This window comes from Balaenoptera acutorostrata, chromosome 3 (assembly GCF_949987535.1).
Source record: "Balaenoptera acutorostrata chromosome 3, mBalAcu1.1, whole genome shotgun sequence".
Lineage (NCBI taxonomy): Eukaryota > Metazoa > Chordata > Mammalia > Artiodactyla > Balaenopteridae > Balaenoptera > Balaenoptera acutorostrata.
Genome location: NC_080066.1, coordinates 118718384 through 118745433, shown reverse-complemented (window position 1 = coordinate 118745433; position 27050 = coordinate 118718384). Strand labels below are relative to the sequence as shown.

Here is a 27050-nt window from a genome sequence, read left to right as displayed (position 1 = left end):
ATGCCCTATTGCAATGGCTTCCAGAGTTATTATGGAAGCCATTGCAAGCAGGGATTGCCACCTTTCAAGCAGTGATTATGTCTATGCTGTTTCTGCACACCTTTCCTGATACAATAAATACTTTATACATGACAAGTTTAGGTGAGCCGGGCCTTATCCATAAGTGAACATAACATCTTATGCAATATATGTATATTTCAAACCTGAGACATTTCATTTTCTTTCCAAGTTTGCTCATCACACAGGAATATAGAATAACCAAACCATAAACTAGAGCTCCTAGTAGAAAAGTGTTTTTTGAAATGAAGTGCAATTAATTAATCCAGTACCATTGTCACTGGATGGTTAGCAGTGTGGAAAAGAAGTCAGTTAATTAGGATGAAAACTTAATTATTTAGATAAGGAAGCAGCTAGAGTGTTGTTTAAATATTCCAAACCCAGACTTATTTTCCAAAGTACAAAGAAAAAGATGTTACAAAGAGATTTTAAAACTCTGAAATTTTATTTTCTATAGCCTTCCATCCAGGGGTACACATGTGACCAAATCCCCACCAATCAGATGTCCACAACCTCCTTCCCACAGTGATTGGCCCAAGGAGTCACATGTGACCAAAGTGAGATCTATCAAAGCCCTCCCAGGATTTTTCTGTTGGAGCCCTCAGAGAAGAGTCCTGCTTGCCTCTTGCACCTGAAAGATGACAGGATGGGAATCAGGGGTTCTCAGAGGCAGTTTACCTCTCTGTGTTAGGAAACCTCTGTAGCAGGAGTGAATAAAGACAAGCAGAGACAAGCAGATGAGGGAAGGGGAGAGAAGGTCTTGGAGCCAAGCATTGCTGCCAATTCCATCATTTCAATTATGAGCCAACAAATTCCCTTTTTGTGTTTAAGCTGATTTGTGTTGAATTTTGACTGAAACAACCAAAAGAGCCCTGACAAATGATTTTTGTTGGAATTGACTACCTGCATGAATAAGAAAGCACTGTTTCTCTCACACCAACTCCTCCAGCTTTTCATTGGTAAGGTAAAACAGAAAGCGTGGAATATGTGTTCATTCTGGAAAACACCCTTTTAAAACACAAACAGCTCCTTGTAGGAGTATCTTTCAAGCTGTGTGAAACAAATACTGAATAAATTAAACTCTGCAATGGAAAAAACAGTATTGTTTCATTTTTTAGACAATGACATTTTAGACTCTTTGCTCATTTTAATAATTGTATTATGGTCCAACTTGAGCCATATCTTTCATATCAACTTTAAATCTCACGTTCTTAAATTCAGTTTCAATTACCAGTGCTCCAAAACCCATATAAGAGAAAGCCATAGGTGCAGCTTGAGTGAACCCACTGTAATTTCACAGCCCTGGTCTCAGCACACTTCATAATGTCACTCTTCTTCTTCTTGGGAGACAGGGGAATCCTCTCTCCTCCATGGTCGTAAGTTGAATTTAGTTCAGAAAAGGTGCCATTTATGAATTCATAATACAGCTAGCAACTGTGTGATGGTGCTAATTGATTTGGCATTTGTAACTGCTGTATCAAAGAGACCCAACCATACAGTGGCTTAAAGAAAAAAAGTTTATTTTTCTTTCATGTGACAGTACTTTTAAAAAAAATTTTTTTATATTATTTTATTTATTTTTGGCTACATTGGGTCTTTGTTGCTGCGCGTGGGCTTTCTCTAGTTGCGGGGAGCAGGGGCTACTCTTCTTTGCAGTGCGCGGGCTTCTCATTGCGGTGGCTTCTCTTGTTGTGGAGAACGGGCTCTAGGCGTGCGGGCTTCAGTAGTTGTGGTTCGCAGGCTCTAGAGAGCAGGCTCAGTAGTTGTGGCGCACGGGTTTTGTTGCTCCGTGGCGTGTGGGATCTTCCTGGACTAGGGCTCGAACCTGTGTCCCCTACATTGGCAGGCAGATTCTTAACCACTGCGCCACCAGGGAAGCCCCCATGTGACAGTTCTGATGGTAGTAGTTCAGTTCATCATGAAATCTCTGCTCCTCATAGTCACTCTGGGACATGGGTCCCTTCCAATTGTTGCTCCACCATCCCCTAGGGCACTGTTTTGTCATCTGTAAGGCATAACTTTAGTTATTACCACGCTGAAGTTCCAGTTAGTGGGAAGGGGAAAGTGGGTAGTAAAGAGGCATACTCATGGTCTTAAGCTCTATGCCACTCACATTCCGTGGGTGAGAACTTAGTCACATGGTCACACACAAGAGATGCTGGGAAATGCCATCCTTCTGAGATATCATGGATCATGGAAGAAAGAGAAAATGGATTTTGGTGGAGCTCTGGTGTTGTTCCCAGAATTATAGTACCCTTTTAGTTTCTGCCATTGTTTCACATGTCCTCTAGATTACTTTAGTGCATAGGAAAAAAATGAAGACGTTGATCCTTGGAGCATCAAAGTAGCACATGAAGAAATTTTATTTGTCTGTATTTTCAGACTTTGTAGGCACCCTGTAGATTTCCAGGGTAGACTATCATAGTTTTAAAATTCATCCATCAAGAGATTCTTCTAGTGAGGATGCGTTTTAAGTTGCTTGACAAAAAGTTAGGGCTGCCTTCCCTAGAAAAGATGATTAATTCATTTACAATGTTTCATTTATTACTATCTAAACTTGCTTCAGAATATAAATATGAATGTGTCCTTTTACTTTTGAGGACTTAATATTGTAGATTCAAAATCTCTTAAAGTAGTTTTGTTTGGGTTCTTGACCCATCTTTAGAGGCCTGTGTTTATTTGTATAATTATTTTAGCCGATGTTTCAAATTTTCTACATTTCTATATGATGTACATTGGCTATTAAGTGTATTAACTGCTTAAGGTGTACACATTCTGGTCATTATAGGATCTTAGTTAAATATTTGTCAAACCATAAACTCAAAGAAACCTTGAAGATCAAAACAAAACAAAGAGAGTATCTGCTGAATCTAGTTCAGGGAATGGTGAATGTCCATCAGTGTATTTGTTCTTCACATACCTGGTATTACTCAATAATAGGATCAACATTTTGTTCATTCAACACTTTCATTCAGTATGTAGATGATGTACCATGCTTTGTGCTAGACACTGGAGATAAAGAGAGAAAAAAAACAACAAGCTTTAGTTACTATGTATTAATAAAAATGGAACTTAGTAGTCATCTCAATGTTACCTCCACCTCTTAGCTTTCCAGCTCTCTCCTCTAGTATCCTGTCTCCAACAGGACCAGCAAGCCTCTGCTCTTACCACCATGTCCTCATCCCCATTTGTCCTCACTTCCCTCCTTCCTAGCTTCCGTAGTCAACCATTATAATCACTTTCTGGCACACATTCTTTTCGTTGCCCTCTGTGACTTCCTCATCTTCATTTGGCAAAACCTCATCCTGGTTAAATATTACCCTGCCTACTCTGCCTGCACGCACACAGCTGAATGTGGCTACAGAAAATGACGCTATATTCATGACTGCTGGCCTCAGGTGGACCCTCAGTGCTACCTACTAATCATACTACGTTTCCCTGATCCATCGCCTCCCTCAGTCCTACTGACAACTGTTTCATACCTTCTCTCTGCTCTCTCTAACATCTCATCTAACATCTCTTCCTCATCATCACTCTCAATTGATGACCTTGCTTTCTGAGAAAATGGAAAACGGAAGCAAGCAGAAGAGAACCAACATCTAGAAATATGCTGGGATAACTAGGTACACAGTAGGCACTCAAAAAAATTTGGTGAATGAAAACCCTTCTGGACATGTACTTGTCCAACACCTAGAAAACTGAGATTAAGTACATTTAATGTTATACAGTAGCAAAGACACATACCACGGTGCTCGTTGGGATGGAAGCCATGCAGGCAAATATTGTTTCTAGTGAGTTAGTAATTTAAGAATATTAACTGAAATCAAACACTGATTATTATTTAGATAATGTTTCTGTGAGTAGTAATATATTCAATGCTATTACAGCTAAATATTTGCGTTATGAAATCTACCTGCCGTTGTGTTTATGTAATGTCTCACACTTTAGTATCCAAATATTGTTTTTCAGCTGGTACTTATTTTACTTGAAGCGCAGTTTCATTTTTGCAAGTTTTTCATGTGGAAATAAAGATTAGCTTAATCCATACTTAGTAGTAATTCTTTGTGATTAAACTGTATGGCTGAAAATGAATCGGCTTTGTTCTTTTTTTTCCCCATAAGCCAGACCTTGATAAAGCATATGGTGTATTGGGATTTACCTAGAATACTTGACTCAGTAAGCTGGATTTCCTGGGAGCATGGTACGGAGGCTGGTGTGGAATAACAGTTCAAAAATAAGAATTTGTGTAACTATGGCTCTAGGTCATGGCAAGTAAAAAATTAAGAGCTATCACCTAACGGCAAGTAGTAAAGCAGTGTGATTAAGTGCAGAAAACTTGGCTATATATTAATTAAGGCAATGGTGGCAAATATTTTAAAAGTTCTAAATTTTTAACTCTTTCAAGATGAACAATATGATTGCAGGAAGTAGTACTATTTAGAATAGGGAGAAAAACATTATAATTCCATCCTTCTTTTTCTTTGATGGTAATTGGTGCTAGTGACTTTATTTTCTAAGGAAGAACTGGCTACTTGTGACCTAAAAACCTGAATTCTTCATTTAGCAAGATGCTGTGTTATTTGCCCAAGGCCTTCTTCCTGTTTCTGGACTTCCGTCCGGTGACTAAGGTGAAGCTGGCTTCGTAGCCACATTTCCTCTCCTCTCTTTTAAGGTGCTCACGCTCTTGGAGGAGGGCAGGGGCAAGAAGCTGTTTTCCTGAGAAGTGGAAGACTGTTGCGCTCATTACCAAATCTCTACGTGGTCTAGAGAATAGAAGCATCTGCACAACAGCATAGCAAATCATAGGTGTGGTCGGTAGTTTGGTGGGTTGGTTGGTTTTCTTGGGTATCAGTTCCTAAGGATTTCTTTAAAATTCTGGTGTAGGATCATAATTCTTATTGTTAAATTGTCGTGAACAGAGAATATAAGCTAAAGATTAATTTACAGCACCTTTGGAAATTTGTGACAAGCAGAGTTAAAGAACTACTGGAAATTTAAAACTCTCCATGTACTATACTTTTAAAATTATTTGAACCTAATAGGATAGGCAACAGAATTTGTGGTTAGATTTGGGCAGCGTTGGGCTGGTAAATGTTTAATTTGGCTCTCTGGAAAACAAACAAATAAACAAAATCTCTGATTTGTAGCCTTTGCCATTTTCCTTAGTGTAAATACTCCCAGCGTGGCCAATTTCAAGCTACGAACGTGATGCCGCTGAATGCATCGTTGGGAAGAGACGCATAGTGTCTGGCCTGTGAGAGCCAGCTTCTGCGCAGGACTGGAGGGGTGGGCAGGGAGGGGCTGAGTTCTGTTCCTGAGTCTTGTGACAAATAGAGGGATCCTTCTTTCCAGGCAATTCAATAAAAGAAGAAAGCAAGACCAATCCTGTAAAAAGTTATCAAACTTTTGAAGAGACTGGAATTTAATTATTCCAACCACTAAAAAGAAAAGATAATTATGTGATGTGATAGAAGTGCTAATTATTGCTACAGTGGCGATCATATTACAATACATAAATGTATTAAATCATGTTGACACCTTAAGTTTACATAATGTTATATGTCAAATATATTTCAATTTAAAAAAAAAGAAGAAATCCTGAGGCAGAGCAAATGTCTTTTTCTTTCTGGTTGATAGAGAAGTCCCCAGAATTGGGCAAGTCTTCTGTTGAGTTGGAATGAGAGGTCCTGGTACTTGGCAGACATACCATAGATTCCTAATCCCTTCTTCAGCCGCCCTTCTGCATTTTGATAAACTTCCAATGCTGAAATGCTGGTCAGCTTGAACATTTTCTTCACTCTAGATAAACAAAATGCAATGCAAACTTTTTGTGAATGTATATATATTATACACACATATAATCTGTAAAACAAGTGATAAGTCTCTTTCTCTCTCTTCACATTTCCTTCTCTTTAAAGCATTTTATACATTTCTAAAGGTATTTTACCATCTGCCAACCTAATCCACAGCTTATTTTTCCCCTGGTGTTTCTCATTGCATTATTGATTGTGTTAAGGCCCATATATAGCAGTTAACTTTCCATAAAAGACCAACATATCTGAAAATTGGACCACTTACCTAAGTGCACTTGGAGCTTACTTGGGGTCTAATATACAGTTTAATAACAAAAAAGGAAAATAAAAGGATAACATCCATTGAATTAAAATAGCAAACAACAATTTTAAAATACATTACATTGGGACTTACCTGGCAGTCCAGTGGTTAAGATTCTGTGCTCCCAATGCAGGGGGCACGGGTTCGATCCCTGGTCAGGGAGCTAAGATCCTGTATGCCACATGGCATGGCCAAAAAAAATATATGTGTGTGTGTGTGTGTGTGTGTGTATTACACTGAGCTGAAATTGAGTTTAAAAAATGTGTACAAACTTTGCTTACAAGTGAGATTTTCATTAGTTTAATAATTTTCAAACTTTCTGTCTCTGAATTCAAAGTGTGATTTTAAAAACTCACTTATTTTTAAACTCTGCCTAAACTTTTCTTCCTCCCTTGTACATGCTCTGTCTACCATGATTTCTAGACCATAATGTATGCATATGTTTATAACTGAAATGTATTTTCCTAAATTCTTAAATCAATGAGATAATAAACTCTATGAGAGCAAGAAGCATGCACCAGGAAAATTACTGCACTCCCTTTACATTCATGCTAGCGGCTATTGCTTAGGGTTAGTTTCTTTAGAAAAATACATGCTAACAGTAAACTTCCATGAAAATATTTGCTTCAGAATTTTCAAGGAAGGCTGTGGCTTGCCCAAAAGCATAACATTTAACAACATCTTTCAAGCCTGCCAAATCACATTGCCTATTTAGCCAATTCAGTGTGCATAATATTAATTTACTGTGCCGCAAAGGTAGTGCACTTTAAATATTATTAGGGGAAAGTATAATATATTTGATTTCCCTTTATGAGTCTCACATTGCTTGTAATTCAGTAGGGCTACCACATTTTCTGGGCAGGCTATCAAATAGGATGTTGTAATGATTTGCTTGACTAGTAGAGTAGATGAAAAACTATCAGTTCTGTCTCTAGCTGTTCTATTTTTGAATTTCAGATTTACACAGTTTGAAACCATTTATTCCCTCTGTGGTTCTCTTTAAAAAATAAAAAGATTCTTTTATATTTTAAAGAGTTATAGTTTTAAAGAGTTAAACATGTCACACAAAATCAGTTAAGGTAATAGGATAGTGTGAATTTCAGAGAACAAATGAGAAGTCTTAGATTTAATTTGAAAATGCCAAGGAAGGGGCTATAGTACAATGCAAAAATTTTTGGTTTGATGAAAGGAAAACATAGGTCTTACTTGTAACTGATATCTTGGGGATGCTTGAATGCCTCAATTCTCTGTCTGCACTGCTATTCCTTTGTGTCTTCATGGAGATGTTGAGATGTTCTCTGATTCGTAAAATGTTACTTAACAAAATTATCTTTGGAATAATCCATTCATTCTACAAACGAACTCATAACATTTCAGTAGACTTACTCTCTATATTAGACCTTATCATGGATTCCTTGAATGACTGGGTGAATTCTCTTTGTGTACACTAAATTCTTAAAACTTCATCTTCTACATACCACTGTAAAGGAATCCCATTATTGTGTCAGGTTTATTATTTTATATCATTCCATTTCTTTTTTCAACAAATATTTATTGAGCAACTATTAGGTGTCAGGAATATTCTGGGTACTTAGTGCATATCAGTGGACAATACAGACAAAGATCTCTGCCCTGGTGAAGCTTATATTCTACTGGGAGAGACAGGAAACAAGAAACATAAAAAAGAAGTAAATAATGTAGTATGTTAGAAGCTGATAAGTACCATGGAAAAAGGAAAAAGCAGAGCAGCATGAGGATTTTTTTTGGTGCTGGGGTGGGGAGGAGCAGACCTCTGTGTTAGACTGGTCAGATTACTCGTTGACCATGTGAAGGAAGTTGGCCAAGTAGAAGCTGGGGGAGGGGCATTCCAGGCAGAGGAAATGGCTAGCACTAAGGCCAAAAGCTGAGATAGTCCTGGCGTGTTTGGGAGACAGCAGAGGCCACTGTGGCCAGAGTAGAATCAGTGAGGGGGAGAATAGTAAGAGAGTTAGTTGGTGCGAGAAGTAATGCAGGCCCGGATTATGTATGGCTTTTCTCTGAGTGAGATGGGGAGTCATTGCTGACCAGAGGAATGACATGAAATGACTTACATCTTAAAAAGGATCACTTGGGCTGTTAGGTGAGAATAGATGGAAGGAGTCAAAGGTGGATGAAGGGAGACGTGTTAATGAGGTGCTGCAGTTAATCAGCTGAGAAACGGTGACCATGACTTAACCAGAAAGGGGGCGAGGGCACAGGCAGTAAAGGAAGTGGGAGATGGTAGAAGTCTGGTTATATTTTGAAGTAGAGCCAATAGATTGGAAGAGGATTTTGAGAGAAAGAGGAGTCCAGGGTGACTCTAAGGTTGAACAGGTTGGCTTTTGTTTTGTTTTGTTTTCTGTTTTATTTTGTTTTGTTTTGTTTTTTGAGTAGGGGTATTGGTGAAGACACTCAGGAGTCCTGTTTTAAACATGTGAATTTTGAGATGGCTGTTAGATACCCAAGCAGAGATGTCAAATAGGCAGTCAGATATTTGTCTAGACTTTGAAAGAGAAGTCTGGGCTGGAAATGTAAATTGGCAAGTTGTTAGCATATAGATGGTAATTAAAACCATGGGTTGGAATGAGATCACCAAGGGAGTGAGTGTAGATAGAGACCTTCCTGAGTGAATTTCATGTATTTAGCGTTATTTACTCAGTGGGCCGATAAAGTTAAATACTCCCTCTTCTCTAAGAACTCATGGTTTGTATTTGACTACACATTTTCACAAGTGCAGGAGATGCCATTCACATAGACTACAGTGTCTGGAGATGAATATTGCAATGGCCAGTATGGGGATGGGGGGAGCGGTGTGGAGAGACAGTTATATATTTCTGTATATTACTGGCCATAGTATGGTGTGATAAATGCTATTCTTGATATATGTAATGGAATTGTAATATAATATTGGTAATGTAAAATGTAATATAACTGGTATATGTCATGGAATTGTAGAGAAAGGAAATGTGAATTGACTCAGTGATAAGAAGTCAGAGTAAATTTAGAAGACTCTGTTCTCAAGTAATTTATCTTAGAACAGATTAATGTATAATAGCATTGTGTATACTTAAAATCAAAATTAAGACCTGAACTGAAGGATCACTTGGCATTGTCCTTTAATAATCTATATTCAAGTCTACCTTTGGGCACTTAGTTTGTCTTCTGCATTCCCCCATTTTATTGCTAAAAAGGTTACTGAAGCCATTGCAGCACTGTTCATGGGTGAAGGCAGAGGTGGACCAGGAAGGAAGGCACAGGAATGACAACAGCATTCTTGGTTTCTATACTTGAGGATTCTGTTAGGAGTTAGCAGGGGTGGTGTGTCCCATGGTCAGTCCATCAATGTGGTCCTGTACCTTCCATTGTCTCTTTTCTGTGGCTTAGGTTGTAAAGGGATAGTTTGGAAAAAAAGGGTCTTCTGCTTTACGTTGTAAGCATTCCAAATCTCCAAAATAAAAAAAGAACCATCCCATCCACCATCCGTTCTGTGAAGTGTGATGCCTTTAACGTGACTTTCTATTCCCAGCTTTAAGGATACCCCTGAGTCCTCCACCAGTGGTTATTGGCAAAGTAGGTGAAAATTGTAGAAAATGCTTCCTGGTGAAATATATATATTCTCTCTCCCTCTCTCTCTCTCTCTCTCTCTCTATATATATATATGTATATATATGTTTAAAAATTTTTGGTAAGGTCTTTACCTTACAGAAATCAGCCTTGTGTCCTAGGATGAATAATCTCAAATATAAAGCACACCCAGGCCACAGCTGAATTAAAATTTTACTTAAAAATTGTAAATATTTGTATTTTCTGTCATTCATTTTATGAGAACCATGGCATAGTTCCTTGAAGACAGTTGACAATTTGACAATAAAAGTAAACTGTTATGCAAGACTAGAATTGGTACAGAACATAAATAGCAACATTTCACACTGTAAATAGCAACACTAAATCACTGGGCCTAAAACTTAGTTTTATGCATATTGCTGTTCTCTGTTCATTGTTTTCCCTTTACGTGTAAGGTTGTTCTCAGTGTGTCACTTCTGTGCCCACTTTTGAAATTCTTCATTCTTTCAGGCACCCTTGATACTGCATCAGGCTATGTCCCAGCACTGAGCACAATACCCTGCATGCACACCCCTCTCAAGAATCATTTGTCAGTCTATTAGGTGTTGAATCATTGGTCACTTTCTCACATTTACATAGCTGCTGAACATCTGGATATGTGATCAACAATATTGCAATTCTGCATTCAAATACTTCCTGTGCTTTATTTCATATCATATTTACCAGTATTTCTCTGTCCTTGCTTGCTTATTTGTGTTATGTTCAAACTAATGAAATAAATGTAGAATAAACTGCTGCCAGTTCAGTTCATTTAGAGAATTAGCTGACATAGTGGCATGTGCAGTAACCCTAATCAGCATCAATTTATTTATTCAACAAATTTTTATTGAGCTGACTGCCAACTATTGTGCAAAGTGATGGGGATATAAAGGTGAATAAGGCAGGTGGAATCTCTGTCCTTGTGAAGCTTTTAGACAAGAAAACAGGTACAGTGCCGTGTAATAAGACAAGTCCAGGGTACTGTGGGAGCACATCGAAGGGTACCTGTATCAGAATTAGGTTCAGGTACAAGTGGCAGAAAACCCAAATAGCAGTAGTTTAAAGGAAATGAAAATTTTCTTCAACATGAATGTCTGGAGGTAGACCATAACTCCATGATGTCAGGGACTACTTCTGTCTTGTTGCTGTGCTACGTGTGACCTCCATGCCCAAAATCACTTCATTGTGCAAAATGGCTTCTCCTGCCCTAGGTCCACATTCCACCAGAAGGAAGTAGGAAAAGGAAAGAGAGGAGCAGCCTCCTTAACTTTAAAAGACTTCCTAGAAATTGCTCAAACCACTTGCACTTACCTCCCATTGGCCAGAACTTGGTCACATGTGACCTAGCAGCAAGGAAGGCTGGGAAATGTAGTATTTATTCTGAGCAACCAGGAAGAAAAGGGGATGAATACTAGGGGACAGCTAACAGTCTCTTCCCCAGGATTTCTGGGAAAATAGTTGCCCAAATTGAGATCTGGAGGTAAGTAGGATTCTCAGAAGAAGTGTATGTGTGTTTATCCTCACAGGAGGACAACATTCCAAAGAGAAGGAAAAGCTCAGGGAATTGAACACTGAAAAGAAACTGTTCTGCTTGGATGATAGTATTTGTGCTCTACTTCTAGTTGGGCATTGACTCTTTCAGACTTAGAGGTGCTTGTGACACCAGTACATCCATGCTGTGATGAGAGAGATGGTGCATCTACCAAAGGGGAGAGGGTTGGAGCATCACTGCTCAGGTGTTTGCATGTTAATAAATGTGATTGGGAGCAGTGGGAGGGTTAATGGACAGATGATTAGATTGTTGGAGAACATATTAATAGAAGTTAACATCGCTCCTCTGTTTAAAATCTCCGTTTGTGCCAGAGCACTTATAAAGAAGTAATCATTCATGTATCTTGCTCCCATAGAAATAAAATCATGTTATTCATTAGTCTTTTGCTATTAGCCCCTATTAGCCTCTATTGGAACTACCTGTCATGTCCAAAGTCCCGAGTTTTTAATTTGAAGATTCATACTTGAGAAACCAATAGGGTCAAGGAAATAAGAACCAGTGTTTACATAAGTGTTTATTGGACTTTTCTTTATCATCTTTCAGGTCTTGTAGAAATTTGCCTGATGCACCCTCTCGATGTGGTGAAAACCAGGTAAGGTTCTGCATGAACAAGTTTTATTGACTTTGGCTGATATCCAAATTAAGATCTGTCAGAACACTAAATGCTAGAACTTGTCCTAGGCCGGTAGCTTCTCCCAATAATGGCATTTATATTTACTTCTTAAAGAAATACTATTTGACAGATAAAATGTAAGCAGTGAAAAGCATTTCTAGATAGAGGTCATCCGAAAGTATGTAATATTTTACTGCCTTCACATGACAATCATAAGGTATAATTTGTGACTAAACTGGTAAGTGAGGGAAGTTTATCAAAATGATGTAAAAACTAAACTCTATCTAGTGAATTATGACAGCAGACTTTCATTTGGCATTGCATATAACATATATGTTATATAGCATATAACAGATTGCTATTTAATAGTGAGCATTTTGATGTGAAACTCCAAAATTTCAAGTAAACTTCTTAAATGGTGCTTAAAGAATTTATTCCTACAACTGTTTGCCAATACAAAGTGCCATATTTCCTAGAAAATGCCTTTGCTCTTAAATGCCTTAAAAGCAGGGCAATGTATTAAATCTGTTTACCAAGAGAAAAAAAAAATCTTGTGGGTTTTAATATGATCTAGAGCAGTTTTTTAAAAGTTAAATCCATGGCTAAATTACTGAACTCTATTTTTTCATATTAAAAGCTCTGAAAGTATAGTGAAAGTTTCCATTTATTTGCATTGTGTAAAACGCAACAACACCATACCTAGGTTGGAGCTTAACAGCAAAAAGTGCCATGCAACAATGATGGTCAAACAAACCCTTACTGCCACAATTAGGAAATACTTGATGAGTCAGGCTGGTCATTGAAGGGACATGTTGCTTAATTTACCTACAGAGGCAACAGAATCTTAGTTAGGCTGGTTGCTGAAAGCAAGGGAAGGTGTCTGTGACATGCAAATAATATTACATTTCTGATAGAGATAGAGAAGATAAGAATTTGGCTTCTTTCTTAGTCAACTTGGGAAGCTATAACAAAATTTCATAGACTGAGTGGCTTAAGCAACAGACATTTATTACAGTTCTGGAGGCTGGGAACTCCAAGATCAAGTGCCAGTCAATTTGGTTCTTGTTGAGAGCCCTCTTCCTGACTTGTAGATAGTCACCTTCTTGCTGTATCCTCATGTGGTGATGGAGAGAGGAAGCTCTGATGTCTCTCTTTCTTCTTATAAAGAACACTAATCCTGTCATGGGGCTCTACCCTCATGACCTCATCTAAACCTAATCACCCCACCACCACCAAAGGCCATCATATTGGGGGTTAGGACTTCAATATATGAATTGGGGGGGCCGCAAACATTCAGTCCATAGCAGCCTCAAGTCGCCAAGCCCAAACAGAGAAAGAAGGAAATCCAAAATTATATTCAAATGTAGGGTGAGTGTACTTCCTGGAGCATCTTTTATATAGAGTTCAGAAAAAGAAAGCAAAACTCACTGGCCTTTCCTTCTTAGTTTCCATATTAACCTTCTTTGAAAAGCCAGATTATTGTTAATCTCTCTGAGGAATAAATTGTCTTTTTCATTTAATGGTAATTTCCTAAATTAGAGCAGTGTTCAAATGAGCAAGGAGAAATAAGAATGATTTAAACAAGACAATATTGACATTACGGTTACTCATTCATTCCCTCAATCCTTCATTCATTCATTTAGCAACATGTATTGAGCATCTAGTGCGTGTGGGTTCTAGGTTAGCTCTGCCCCCAGAGAGCTCACAATCTGATGAGTTAATAGGAATCTCATCACAATGAATTTCAAAAACGGTATCATTTCATGGTACTGGATATGAATCGGATATTTCTTAAAATAGATGTGCCAGGTTATTGGGGCTTTATGTCTTCTTTTTTATATAGATATTTTTATGAAAAGGGCATTCATTGATTAGAATTAGTCACACACCCTTACCTAACTTCAAGGGAGAGGGAAAAGTACAATCCTTCCAGGGACCCTGAAGGAGAAGGGAACTGGATGGTGGATGGTATTTGACCTGCATAACGATAAAAACTGTATTGAATAAAGACTCACAATCATAGAATAAACTGAAAGCCCCAAACTTTTGCAGTTGGCTAAATCAGAAGTAGAATATGCAAGATTGGTAGCATTTATCACTGGGCACTAACACACAGGTGGTAGGGAGTAGACAGGACAGACTAAATTATTGCCGAAATCTTCACTATTATAGTACCGGAGATGACCACGTTTCTAAATAAGACAAACTGTAAACCATAAAGGATAATTCATGAAACCATGTAGCATTAGTGATTTTAGCAGGTTACTTTCCTTAATGACATCCAAGGGCATTGGATTCTAAGTTGTAGCAGGCATTGTCAGAGTGGGGCATGGGATACAACAGGCCAAACCTCACTTGCTTCAGTTTTCTGTAGGCTGTTTTTGCCTCTCCTTGGATATTTTCCTTGAAGAATGGGACAATGAATTAATCTGAGCATGGAAATGGCTTATTTCCCACAACATCTCATGTGCTGGAGTATGACAAAATCAATAAGTCTAGTCTTTTGGGGTTCTATTTGTGCCTAATCCTTTTCTCTGCGGAAGGAAAGAAAATAGATTCTAAAAGTGTACTCCAGATTCTTTCTTCACAGGAATTTTTCTTTCATCATTTTTTTTGCACTCTTTAAATTACCGATTCTGTTACACCCGGCTCGAGGGAGAGGGGAGGTGGTGGTGTTACCTAAGCCCAGGCACCAGGACTACCTGATGAAAGCTAGAACCACAGTAGATCTGTCGAGTGGTAGCTGGTCTCAGAGGAACCCCAGCCACTGCCAGATTTCCTGCCTGAGGCAGACAGGGAGAGGGGAAATCCTCTGGTTTCTCTCTTCTTTCTACCCATTAGTCTCTGATCAGTGCTCCTATATGCTGAACCCAAGGAAGACTGGGAGGCCCAGCCTGGCAGAGGGCTGTCCCTCTGCATAACAGAACAGAGCAGGACAAGGGAAGAGTGAGAAATGGTCTGAAGACAAACAAACAGAACTGACACACTGTTATTTTAGTGGGATTTGGAGAAAGAGCTGACATCAACACGCATTTTCTTTTTTTAAATTGAGATATAATTGACATATAACATTATATTAGTTTCAGGTATACAACATAATGATGCAGTGTTTGTATATATTGCAAAATGATCACCACAATAAGTCTAGTTAACATCCATCACAGCACATAGCCACAATTTTCTTTTTCTTGTGATGAAAACTTTTAAGATCTACTCTCTTAGCATCTTTCAAATATACAATATAGTATTATTAACCATACATTACATCCCCAGGACTTACTTATTTTATAACTGGAAGTTTGTACCTTTTGACCATCTTCATCCTTTTTCCCCATCCCCATCCCCTGGCAACTACCAATTTGTACTCAGCATCTATGAGTTTGATTTTTTTTTAGATTCCACATATAAGCGAGATCATACGGGTATTTGTCTATCTCTGCCTGATTTATTTAACTTAGCCTAATGCCCTCAGATTCCATCCATGTTGTTACAAATTTCCTTCTTTTTATGGCTGAATAACATTCTACTGTATATATATGATATATCACATTTTCTCTATTTATTCATCATCCATTGATGGACACTTAGGTTACAAGCATGCATTTTCAATTCAGCATGTTCAACAGGAACTCACTTTGCATTTTAAAAGATGATTAGAAGTTGTAACTGATAAGAAATAGCTTATTCTCCTCCATCTAAGTGTGGCTCTAGAGATAGACCTAATGTGAGCATAGGCTAACCACATGACAACAGCCTTGTTCTAAATGTCCCCACCTGATTTTGCAGAGGAGATTTGGCTAAGATGCCGTAAACAGGGTAGTTAGGTAGAATCAAGGTCTCCTTTGAGATTCTCCCCAGAGACACGCATATACACTGTTTTATAGTTCTGTTTATACACCAAGAACTTTGTGTACAGTTACGGTTGGACCCCCAGTTAAGAACCCATACCTACAAATGACAAAAGACTATTCACTTGTATAACTATGAAGACCAAAGGTAGTTTAGTTTCTCACTTTATATCCTCCAGAGATTCATATTAAATAATCAGTAATATCTTGTACATCTCTCATATTGTCTCTCTGTCTCTTTCCCTGTCTCTCCATCTCTCCCCCTTTCCCTTCAGCTTTCCTTTCCCTACATGGGCTTCATTTTTGGCGTGGCTTCTCTCACTTAGCAGCAGGTGGCCTTAGCAGCTTCAAGCTTACATGGTCCTTGGTGTTTGTTTGTATTCTCTCTGAGACAGGATTACCTAGTATTTAAGAACCCTGGCTCTAGAGTTAGGCTGCCTGGGTTCAAATTCAGCTTCTTTATCATCCGTGTAACATCAGTTACAGGGAAGTTACTTAACTTCTCTGTGCCTCAGTTTTTCTCATCTTCAAATAGGAATAATGTGGTACCTACATTATTGTAGGAAATAAATGACTATACATATATATATATATATATATATATTATATAGTTACATATATATATATTATATATAGTTACATATAGTTATATATATATAGTTATATATATATACACACACACATACATACCTATATATGTACATATATTTATATGAAAACATGGTGTTTAATACTGTGTCAGCAAAGGAAATGGGAACTACAAAGACAAATGGAGTTTATACGGTAGTCAGGGAAACATGAGGGAGAATACAAAGTGTGAGAGAGGGGAAGTGTTTAATATGGAGTCAGAAGGTTTCAACTTTCCAAGCCGGAAGACTTGTGTTATGTGAGCACTGCATTTAAATCCTTCCTCAGAAGGGTGTTTGCAACTAGAGAGTCCTTCTGGCTCTGAGGGCAGGAGAGCATCAGTTTCATCTATGTGTTCCTGTTGACATCATTCCACACATCATTTTAGGGCTGTGTGCTGACGTTTTTAGGTAACCCCCATGGCAAGCACAGTGCCTGGCCTCCAGGAGGTGCCCAGTGAATGCTGTTGAACAAATGAATAAATGAGTATTGGGAAGCAATCAGAAATAATAGCCTTATGAGTTCTATGGCCAAATTGGAATGTCTAGAAAATGAGTAATATGCAGCTGTGTTGTCTTCATTGAAAAACTTAAGATTTCATGAAAGAGATGGGAAGTGAGAATCTGTTGAAATAAAAAGGGTGAAATGACTTGATAGGATGGTGGGCAAAAACATTTCAAGCTTTTGGTGGAGTTTTGGAGACTGGACCGGGGAAGAGTGAGATGAGAGGGTTTCCAGTAGGCGCGTCAAGATGAAAGTTGGGTGGAATGAACCTGCACACGGCATTGAAGGTACCGAGGGAGGACGAGTGACAAGCTTTGAGATGAAAAGCAAAATGTTGGACTTCATCTAGGACAGCACTGGCTAATTGAAATACAATGCATGACACATATATAAATTTAGGTTTTCTAATAGCCACAATTTTTAAAGTAAAAAGAAACTTTTTATACAATTACTTTTAACAATATATCTCATTTGACTGTATCTTATTTGAGCTCATTTATCTAAAGCATTGTCATAGCAACATGTTAATCAATATAAAAATTATTGAGATATTTTGCATTCTTTTTTTTCATACTCAGTCCTTGAAATCTGGTGCCTATTTTACACTTAGAGCACATCTACATATTGATAGTCACATTTCAAACGCTCAATAGCCACATGTGGTTAGTGGTTATGGGATTAGACAACACAAGCCTAGAGTGCAATGGGGAAAGGACTTCTTTAAGGGGAAAGAGAGGTGGTCCAGTGGTTCCTTAGTAAGAAAAATACTCTTGCTTAAAATGGGTTGACAGTTGCAAATAAGCAAGGTCCTAGGTGGGAGGGAATTCTACTACATATGCATTTGATGGCCTGTACTGGTGTGTAGAGAGTGGTATTCAAAACCCCACAGATTTATCAAAGTCACAGTCCAAGGGGGTTTTAGCTTACATCCCCTTCACACTTTTATTCCCAGGAAGGGAAATGGCTCATTGTGCTTCAGGAAGACGGAATTACTGAGGTGTTCATTCTCTTTGGCCCAGAGTCATTTTTCATCATTTTTGTTTTGTTTCATTTTTGAATGGGGCATAAATCAGGTGCAAATGGACTAAATTACCCATCCTGTAAAGACTGATCTTTTAAAAGCCTGTCCTGTCAAAGAGCTGTGAGGCATGTCTTTTTGGTGGATGCTGGGGAAGGCGGGGAGAGGTGGGGGTGAGGAGCGTCCTCACAGCTCCTTACAGATGCACAGTTATAGGCTGCTGGTGAGTGGACAGGCCAATACATACCTTGGCTTTCATCCTTCCTCACATTAGGACTTAACTTGCCCTGAGAAGCCTTATCATACTTCTCTCCAAACATGTTAATCACTGTGCGAATTCTAAAGACTCACATGGTTTGAAAATTTGGCATCCACGTGTCATTATATAAGTGCTTATGGGGCTTTTACTGAAGCTGTTGAGATTGATTTACACACTCTCTCTCCGTGGCTCCCAAACCCCAGACCTGCTGAATCTGAAACTCTGGGGGTGGGGCCTATGGATATTTACGTGTAACAACCTCCTGGGTGAATCTTAAGCCTGACTGGTCACTGGGTCAGCCTTTGGGAACCATGGCTGAATACCCCATAGGCAGTTCTGTAAAAAGTCTTCATGTAAAGAATTCTTTTTGTGTGTGTGTTAAACATCTCATTAACCTGTGGTTCTCATTGGGTTTTTTTCTGTAAACCGCTTTGTTAGCAGTGACGGGAAGTGGTAGGGCAGAGGTTTCCCTGCGGAGCTCATTCTGTGGTTTGTGAGAGTGATATGGGAATATATTATCTACAGCCAGAGAAAACACATTCTGTCATACTGAGTGAGGTCACAGGGGCAAAAAATCAGTGCCAGGCGATGGGAGAGGAGTGAGCGTTGGTTGTTACAGAGGGAACGTAAATGGCTCTGATGGGTAAAAATGATTTAGAGGCATAAGCCCACCACAAACTTTATTAAAAAGAGAAATCTGAGGACAGGCAATGGTGAGAGACTGCTTTGTGGGGAGCCCAGCAGAGAGCGAGGAGCTGGGGCTGGGGAACATCCACACCTCCCTTTACAGGGGGAGGGGAGCACAGCAGTGAACTTGAAAATGAACACTTAATTTAGAGGTTGGAGAGGGGACATGGAGCAGCCGTTGGGGCCAACAGAACAGCAGGGTGGAAACAAGGAACGAAACTTTTTTTTTTCCCCCAGTAGATCCTTTAAAAAGAAAAGAAAAGGAAAAAAATCCTTTTATAATGGGGAGAGAACAGTGGAAAAAGTTCAGGATTGGAGTATAAAGTCAAGGCAGTAGAGTCTATAGGATTTAAAAAATTACAGAGCAGCTGAGAGGGTTATTTCCATATGTTAACGATTTGTCCGTGGTATAAAACATTGAGATCACATTCAGGGTTAGACCATGGTTATGCCTGATTTCTCACCGTGCATAGAAATCCAGGGCTAGACCACTGTCATGGCTTGCTTCTAACCATGGAGAGAATGTGACTGAAGTAAAGCAAGCAAGGAGTAGAACCACATTTTTATAAACTATATTTTTGTTGCGTCTTTGTCATTTAGCTAAATCAATCAGTGGCAACTCATAATAGTATAAAATGGTTACAGAATCCCAAAAAACATTGGTGTAACTTCAACTTTGCTTTTGAAGTTGCATGACCATATCCGGGTTTCTCTGGGATTTGTTTTATTTAATTGAAATGTCTTTCTGTACTTACTGAGCCAAAGCAAGGAAGTCCTGGGTGGTGGGCACACTGCAGCTCTGCATTGATTGAGTATGTCATTCTTTCCATGTAGTCATCATTAAAGATTTTATTTATTAACATAATCAAATAAAAATGGCACACAGGATGGATAATATATTTGGAAGAGGTAGAGGTGACAATTTTTAATAGTTTTTTTTTTTTTTATAATTTATCCACCTATCCATTTATGGCTGTGTTGAGTCTTCGTTTCTGTGCGAGGGCTTTCTCTAGTTGTGGCAAGCGGGGGCCACTCCTCATCGCGGTGCGCGGGCCTCTCACTATCTCGGCCTCTCTTGTTGCGGAGCACAGGCCCCAGATGCGCAGGATCAGTAATTGTGGCTCACGGGCTTAGTTGCTCCGTGGCGTGTGGGATCCTCCCAGACCAGGGCACGAACCCGTGTCCCCTGCATTGGCAGGCAGATTCTCAACCACTGCGCCACCAGAGAAGCCCCAGAGGTGACAATTAACTATGCTCTCCTTGGCGTATTGTAGGGCTGCAGTGAATATGTGTTAAGTGAATAAGTGTGTGCTTTAAAATGCCATTTGCTCCCACCTAAGTTTTTTATTACAAATTAAATTCGTCATTGCCAATGAGTTCATGCAAACTTTAAAAGGTCCCACATTTGTATAGTGATTTAATTAAAAAGACTAATATAATCTAAGCTTGACCCTAAAACAAGAGAAAATAATCCTATTTTGTGCACTGTTAAGAATGCTGCATGACATTCTAGATACCTGTGACTTTCTGGGGAAAGACAGAAGGTTTGGGGATGAGAGACCATAACCCCATGAAGAGATTTCATTAATATTACTCCTGGGATTCTTACTTTGACAATGTTCTGCCTCTTTGGGAAACAAGGGTTGTATCTACACTGTGGAAAACTCAGAGGGGCCCACAGTAGACAGCCCACTGAACATAAACCCAGGCCATTGGTGGGGCTGGTTGCAAAAGCTTCCTGATCCATAGGAAACACTCCATGTACGTGGGCCTTTGCTGCTACCGAACAGTTTTAATCATTTCTCCAGTGGCCCAATAATAATGAGGAGGAGATAGAAAGAGAGGACATCTAAGGACCTGTTGCTCTGAGGCACTGGAGAAAAAATTGGTCCCAAAGATCTTATGCAGAATAATCTTGCTACCATAGGCTAAAATTAGTTTTCAAATTTCTTAATAAGGAAAAAAACTTTTCTTTAAAAAAAAATCCAGCCAGTTCTCCCTACATAAAATAACATAGTTCTATTAGGTTAAATCAACTGTAATTCACTTTATAATCTTCAAATATTTCTAATCTTTCTTTCTTTGTCTTTCTTTGTCTTTCTTTTTCTTCCTTCCTTCCTTTCTTTCTTTCTTTCTTTCTTTCTTTTTCTTTCCTCCCTTCCTTCCTTCTTTCTTTCTTCCTTTCTTTTCTTTTCTCTTTTTTGTAAATGGAATTCTTTTTAAAATTACTTCCTAGAGGAGCATACTATTTTTATGACTCACATTGTGGAACCTTCGTAAAATGTTTCATCTCTCCTTAATTTGTGTTTTTGTCTAAATTTTTAAAATACAGATTTGGTGTTTGTTTAAAGTACAGTAGCTATTGTTCCTCAACTAATGAAGTGGGCTTAGAAGATTCTCCCTTAGCTAATAAGTAAGGCGTGTTCTATTTTGACACTTCTGTCTTCCTTCTGCTTAGCTGCAAAGGCTTTTCCTTCTATGAGGAGCCCAGCCTGGAGGATAAGGAGAAGCATCTGTCCGCTCTTCATGCCTGCCAATGGGCTTCTCCAGACATCCTTTTTTTTTTTTTAAGCTGAAAGGTAAATAATTCTTAAATGGCTTTCTTATCTTTGTCATGGGAAAGTGAATTACTTCTAAAGTGAGTGTCAGCATGAAGACTACTTCCTCTGTTCCCCCTGCCCCACCCCGTCCCCATCCAGGGTTTTATCCCAATTGCTTTAAAAATTTCAGCAACTTCATTTAGCGAATGCCCATCACAGGTTCCCCTATAATGAGATATTTTGCCTTAACCATGGCTTAGATTCCAATTTTGGATTATTAGAATACAATATGCCTATAAAATATAGGAATAAAATAAACTGATTTGGGATTATTTTGAATTAAAAAACAAATGGGAAATTTTTAAGTGTTTTTTAATGCAGTCATAAACTTTTCTCAGATAATCATCTATTTTAAGTACAGGTTTTGGGGGAAAGAGAGAATCTGAAACTAATAACCATGTCTATTTTGAGATAAGCTCTAGCTCTAAATTCAAGAAGTAAAGTAAAAGTTCAAAATGTTTGCTGTTTATTTGGCTATAGTGCTTATTTTATTTTAAATGATTTCTAGTTAAACTCTAAGCAGTGTCACCAGTGAAAATAAAATTGTCTTATCAGAGGTGTTTGTTCCTCATCTGCATTTGTAAAGAGCCTGTCTCAAAGAGCTGGAGTATTCCTTAAAAGTCGTGTGCCATGCAGGAAACGCTTTAGGTTACTTACTTGGGTGCTTCCTGTATCACCAGAGAACCAAAAGTGTTGAGAAAGGAGCTGCTTGAGAAGAGAAAGCACAACTGTGAGCTGACCCTTGGAACCTCGGGCCCTGCCCATGGGATAGCTGCTTTTGAGTTGAGCATATAGTGGGAATGATGCCGAATGAAATCGGAATTGCTGGGATTGTAGCACAGCTGAAAACTATGGTTATCATGGGCATGCTAGAAGATTGTTTTTCCTTTTTGTGAAGCAAGAATAAAAATCATAAATTTCTTTAGACAAACATAAATCCAAGGCTGATAATGTAATACCATAACTGTGAACCTTGACCAAAATTGATAAAAGTTGTTTGAACATTCCTGGAAAATCGATTAATTCTCAAAATATTCTTGTTGAGATGGCTTAAATTGCCTGTATTGCTTTTGCTTTGCAGTCAGGGCACAGCTGAGATTTAGTTTTGACATAATGAAGAAGTTTGCAAGATGATAAATAGAGCTGTATATTCTCTGGATGCAACTCTACGTGCTCTGGGCCAAATTCCTACAGAATAAAATTTTCCCATTTGGGGCTTATTGAATAATATTTTCTCCAGTGAAACTTTTGCAAGTACTGAATAGGTTACATACTTTCATAGCAAAAACAATCCAAAATTAAACTGACTATCCTCAATTTTTGGTAATCAAACTCTATCTGGGATATGCATTTCTCTTTTTTACGAAGAAACACAACATATGGCAAATGTCTATCAGATCTAATTCAGTACTGTTAAATTCTCAAGAAAAAAAAGCCGTTAGAATTTCAATTATCTCTGTATTTGTGTCCTTTTAAATTCTGAAAAGTAACCAGTAACCAGCATACTTAAAAAAAATTTTTTTTTTCAGATGTTCTAAAGTGGGAACTGGTTAGAATTCTGACCCATTTTCCTTCCAAAAGAACAGGTTAGCAGAAATGATCCCTTTGTAGACAGGCTTTAAGTGTCAAGCGAGAATGTGATTAACACATTAACTCCAAGAGACATCTAATCAAGCAGGAAGATGAATGCAGGAGCCCAGCATTCTGGTTCAATGCTGTCGGCTCCAGCGATTGGAGTCAATGGAATGCTCGGGGACTTGATTCTTCCCCTGGAAATGAAGGCTAGTCTCCTAAATGATCTCAGAGTCTTCTTCCAGTTTGATATTCTATGTTTCCAAAGCCACGTTTTCATTGCTCAAAAATAACATGATCTTAGTACATGTCCAGCAGTGGGATTTCTCTGTTGAACATACCAAGCTTTCTCCTGTCTCAGAACCTGTGTGCTTGGTATCCCTTCTTCTGGAAGGACTGGCTCCTTCTCAACCTTCAGACCTCGGCTCACTTGTCATCTCCTCTGAGAGTCTTCCCTGGCCGCCTCATCCAAAGTGGCCTCTTGTGCTTCTCTCTTTCTCATTACCCTGTTGATCCTTTTGCTGTAGTCTTCTGATCTCGTCACGTTGATTTCTTTGTGTACTCATTAACTGTTTGTCCACCTCCCCTGGAATGTAGGCTGGGACCTTCTTTCTCTTGTTCACTGATGTATGTATGCAGTGTCTAGAAGAGTGTTGGCACAAAGTAGGTGCTCGATAAGTACTTATTGAATGAAGGTAGTTTAAAAATTGATGCATGTATATTTTAAAATTATACATTTGGAAAAATAAAACAAACAAAAACACTAAGGTTGTCTTTTGCTCCAGTCATGAGCCAAGCTTCACACAAGGGCAATTCACATACTTTATGCAATTCACATATTTCTTTTGGCCACGTAACCTGGGCATTTTATACAGCACATGTTGTATTTTCTTCAGTGCTCAACTTGTGGTTTATAGCTTTATACCACAGAGAATTAGAAATGATATTCATATATTCACTCTGTGTCAGTGAATTTTCCAGGACCTCTGCACCCGACGCTCCTTTACTACTCCTGACACTGTGAAATTTTCATCTAGACGCAGGATAGTTGTGTCTCTCTCAGTCCTGTCCATTCTTCTCTGCCAAGGTTCAAGGCTCTTTTTTCCGGTGCAGTGCAGGGACGACCCCTACCCACTACCGTGGAAAGAGAAGGACTCACTCTCGTGGGTGATGTGAGGACTGGTGGGCTTCCTGAGGCCAGCCTGGACACTCCTTAAGGAAGTGTTTTTAGTGCACACAGTTATTTTTACTTGCACAACTTATCAGGCTAGTTTTTTTGTTTGCTTGTTTCTAATGAATGATGCCAGATGGAATAGGGAGAGACTATTGCACTGCTCAGTAGATTGGCCTTGCCTCTTATTGAATTAAAAAGTATAGAAATCTCTTTTTGATCAGGATTTGCTAGGGATCTTAAGCTTTTTCTTTTTCAAAGCAACCAGGATTAATAGAGTAGTAGTGTCAAGCAGGGCTCTAGCTCCATTTCAAAACAAAAATAATGCATGACTTCCAAAAGTAATATTTTCTAGGCTCTTCTCCTGGAATCTGAGAGAGGCAGAGGCGGGGGAGGGGGCGTGGAGGAAGAGGGAGAGGGAGAGATTTATTAAGAAAATGTTAATCGTTGCTTATGAAGTAATAATCTTGGAATAATTTTTGGATTTTTTCTATGCTTGGTCCTAAAGAATCTCAAATTAGCATTTCTGTTTCCTTGTTACATACTGAAAACTTAAGTAGATTATTTATTTGGTTTCCTTTTAGTACAAAAACAGAGAAACTTTTAGGTTAAATAGGAAAAAAAGAAAAAGAAATGACCTCGAAATTTATCCTCAGGTTGAAGAATTGGAAAAGAACTATTGCTTTACATTTTGATTTCCCGGAGTGTGAGAAAACTGTCCCTGTCCAGATGCTTGCCAAGTTCTCAGAGAACACTTAAGAGTGTTTTTGGGGAGCACAGGGAGATAGTCAGGGTCTTGTATGCGGGTGTTCCAGGTTTCAAACTGTAACAAGGGAACAGGAGAAAAGAGGGAAGCATTCCCAAATCAAACATAACTCTCAGGAAATGAGCCAGAACACCTGTGAGAGGTCGGGGGTCAGAAAAGACAAACTCAGGGTTCGCTATTTTGATCACATTACACAAAAGAAAATGGTCATAGATAGTGGACAGAAGAAAATCTGGAATTTTATGGAGAAGTTAGGAACTAAGGACTCTGCTGTTCTAAAACTCCTTTCTCCCATGACTCTATGATGTTTCAAAAAATATTTTCAGAATTGACACTGAAACTTTCTGGTGGTCTCTTGTTGCTTAAGCATCAGGTTGAGGAATTATTTATCTCTTTCTCATAATTCCCAGAGGTTCACTTCTGGGAACCTTCTGAGGCGGATTCTTTGGCCAGTGCTTACAAGGCTCTTGGCGGGGCGGGGGTCCAACAATCAGAGACGGAGAGACATCACAGCCCTGAATCATGGGCAATTCACTTCTATGGAGAGAAAAGAGGTTTGCAAACGTTACTTCATGGGACCTCCTAGGGAAAAAGAGGGTGTTTTTTCCATCTCATTTCCCAGCTCCAAATTCTCTGAAATCTGCTTGATTTTTGCCAGGTGTCAAATTATAACCCTCCTTGTCAACCACAAATGACTAATGATTAGCCTAATGACTATGCAAAGTTTGAAACTCACATTTACATTGTAACTTACTGGCTACATTGTGTTTTCATAAATAGTGAAAACAATTTTTTTTGTCCCCAAAAGCCAATAAAAACAAAGTTTTAGAATCTAGTTGCAATATTCATTTGCAGTTGTTGACCCTGCAGGTGCTCAATGAGAAACAAAATGGGAGCTGCAGCGGCCCATCTTCAGGCCTGCAGCCGGCCAGCTCAGCAAGCGATGCCATTGCCCTTCTCCTGGGGAGAGTTAAGAGATGTCAGCACCGCTGGGCACAATATTTGACCCTTAAACTCCTTCATATACAAGCAGCTGTTTTCCTCTTTTCACCATTCCCTGAAGGAAGCAGGAGGGCTGAAATAACTGATACTCTTTTTTTTTTTTTTTTAAATCCCCCTTGCATAACGTAAATTTAAAACTTTAATTGAACGATGACCAATTTGCTCGCTGGCCGTTTACTGGTAGGCTGTCGTGCTCAAAAAAAGCCTTTGCATAATTTTCTTTTCTTTACATTGTGTGTAAAAGGAGCAAGGTCTCAGCAAGTTTCCTCCATATTTACTCCTGGCCCCCAGTGTGTGCCTTGAGAGCTCATAAAAACAAATCTGCCTCTCAGCCGGCAAGTCGGTAATGGGATCTGGAGCCTCTCTCCGCAAGGTCACCTGTTTAAATAGACTTCCAGAGAGCTGCCTGATCCATCCTCGGGCCTCTCGCTGCCTCGCTAGCTGTCTTTTAGGAAGTGAGCCTTCCAGTGTGGGTCCTGCCTCCCGAGGAGTCTTCGTACTGCCCGTCTGCACTGCAGTTGATGATAAGAGATCTGGAGACCCAACCCAGGCAGACTCAGACCCCAGGTCTAAGATAAAGCATGCTTTAGACTCTAAATACAAAGAATTACCTTTAAAATTAAAATAGAACTGTATCCCATTTGCTACTGGAGTGCATTATAGGGTCGTCACACAGTAGTAAACGTGAAAAGACCCCGTGGCAATGTGAGGGCTGTAAAAATCATTGTGAAAAAAGAAGCCAAGAGTTGTTCACAGGAATTTAATGGCTGTTTGCACCAGGGGCAAGCTTCCTTGGACCGCACAGCAGACAAGCCTCCCCCAGATTACATGAAAAAACAAGCCAAGTATTTGTGATGCTCGTTCTGATTCCACATTTTTTGTGTGGGACATGCTTCCAGTGTCCAGCTTTCAGTCTCCACAGATCTGTCTCCTTCCTGCCCCTCTGTCCCACAATTAAGCGCAATTCCTGCCTCGTTCAGGTTCTAGCCAAATTCACTCAGTAAGTGGCCCTGTGTGCCCTCCTCTACTGTACCAGCCG

At 39.1% G+C, this 27050-nt stretch overlaps 1 protein-coding gene across 3 annotated transcripts in view; it reads left to right on the top strand.

Moving 5' to 3' along the window:
* The window catches only part of SLC25A21 (solute carrier family 25 member 21), a 514834-nt gene that overhangs the window by 294363 nt on the left and 193421 nt on the right, over positions 1-27050 (top strand). For all 3 annotated transcript variants that reach the window (XM_007180729.3, XM_057544322.1, XM_007180728.3), the window contains one exon: positions 11888-11936. In XM_007180729.3, coding sequence (XP_007180791.1) covers positions 11888-11936 — 49 coding nt within the window. The remainder of the gene's footprint in view (positions 1-11887; positions 11937-27050) is intronic.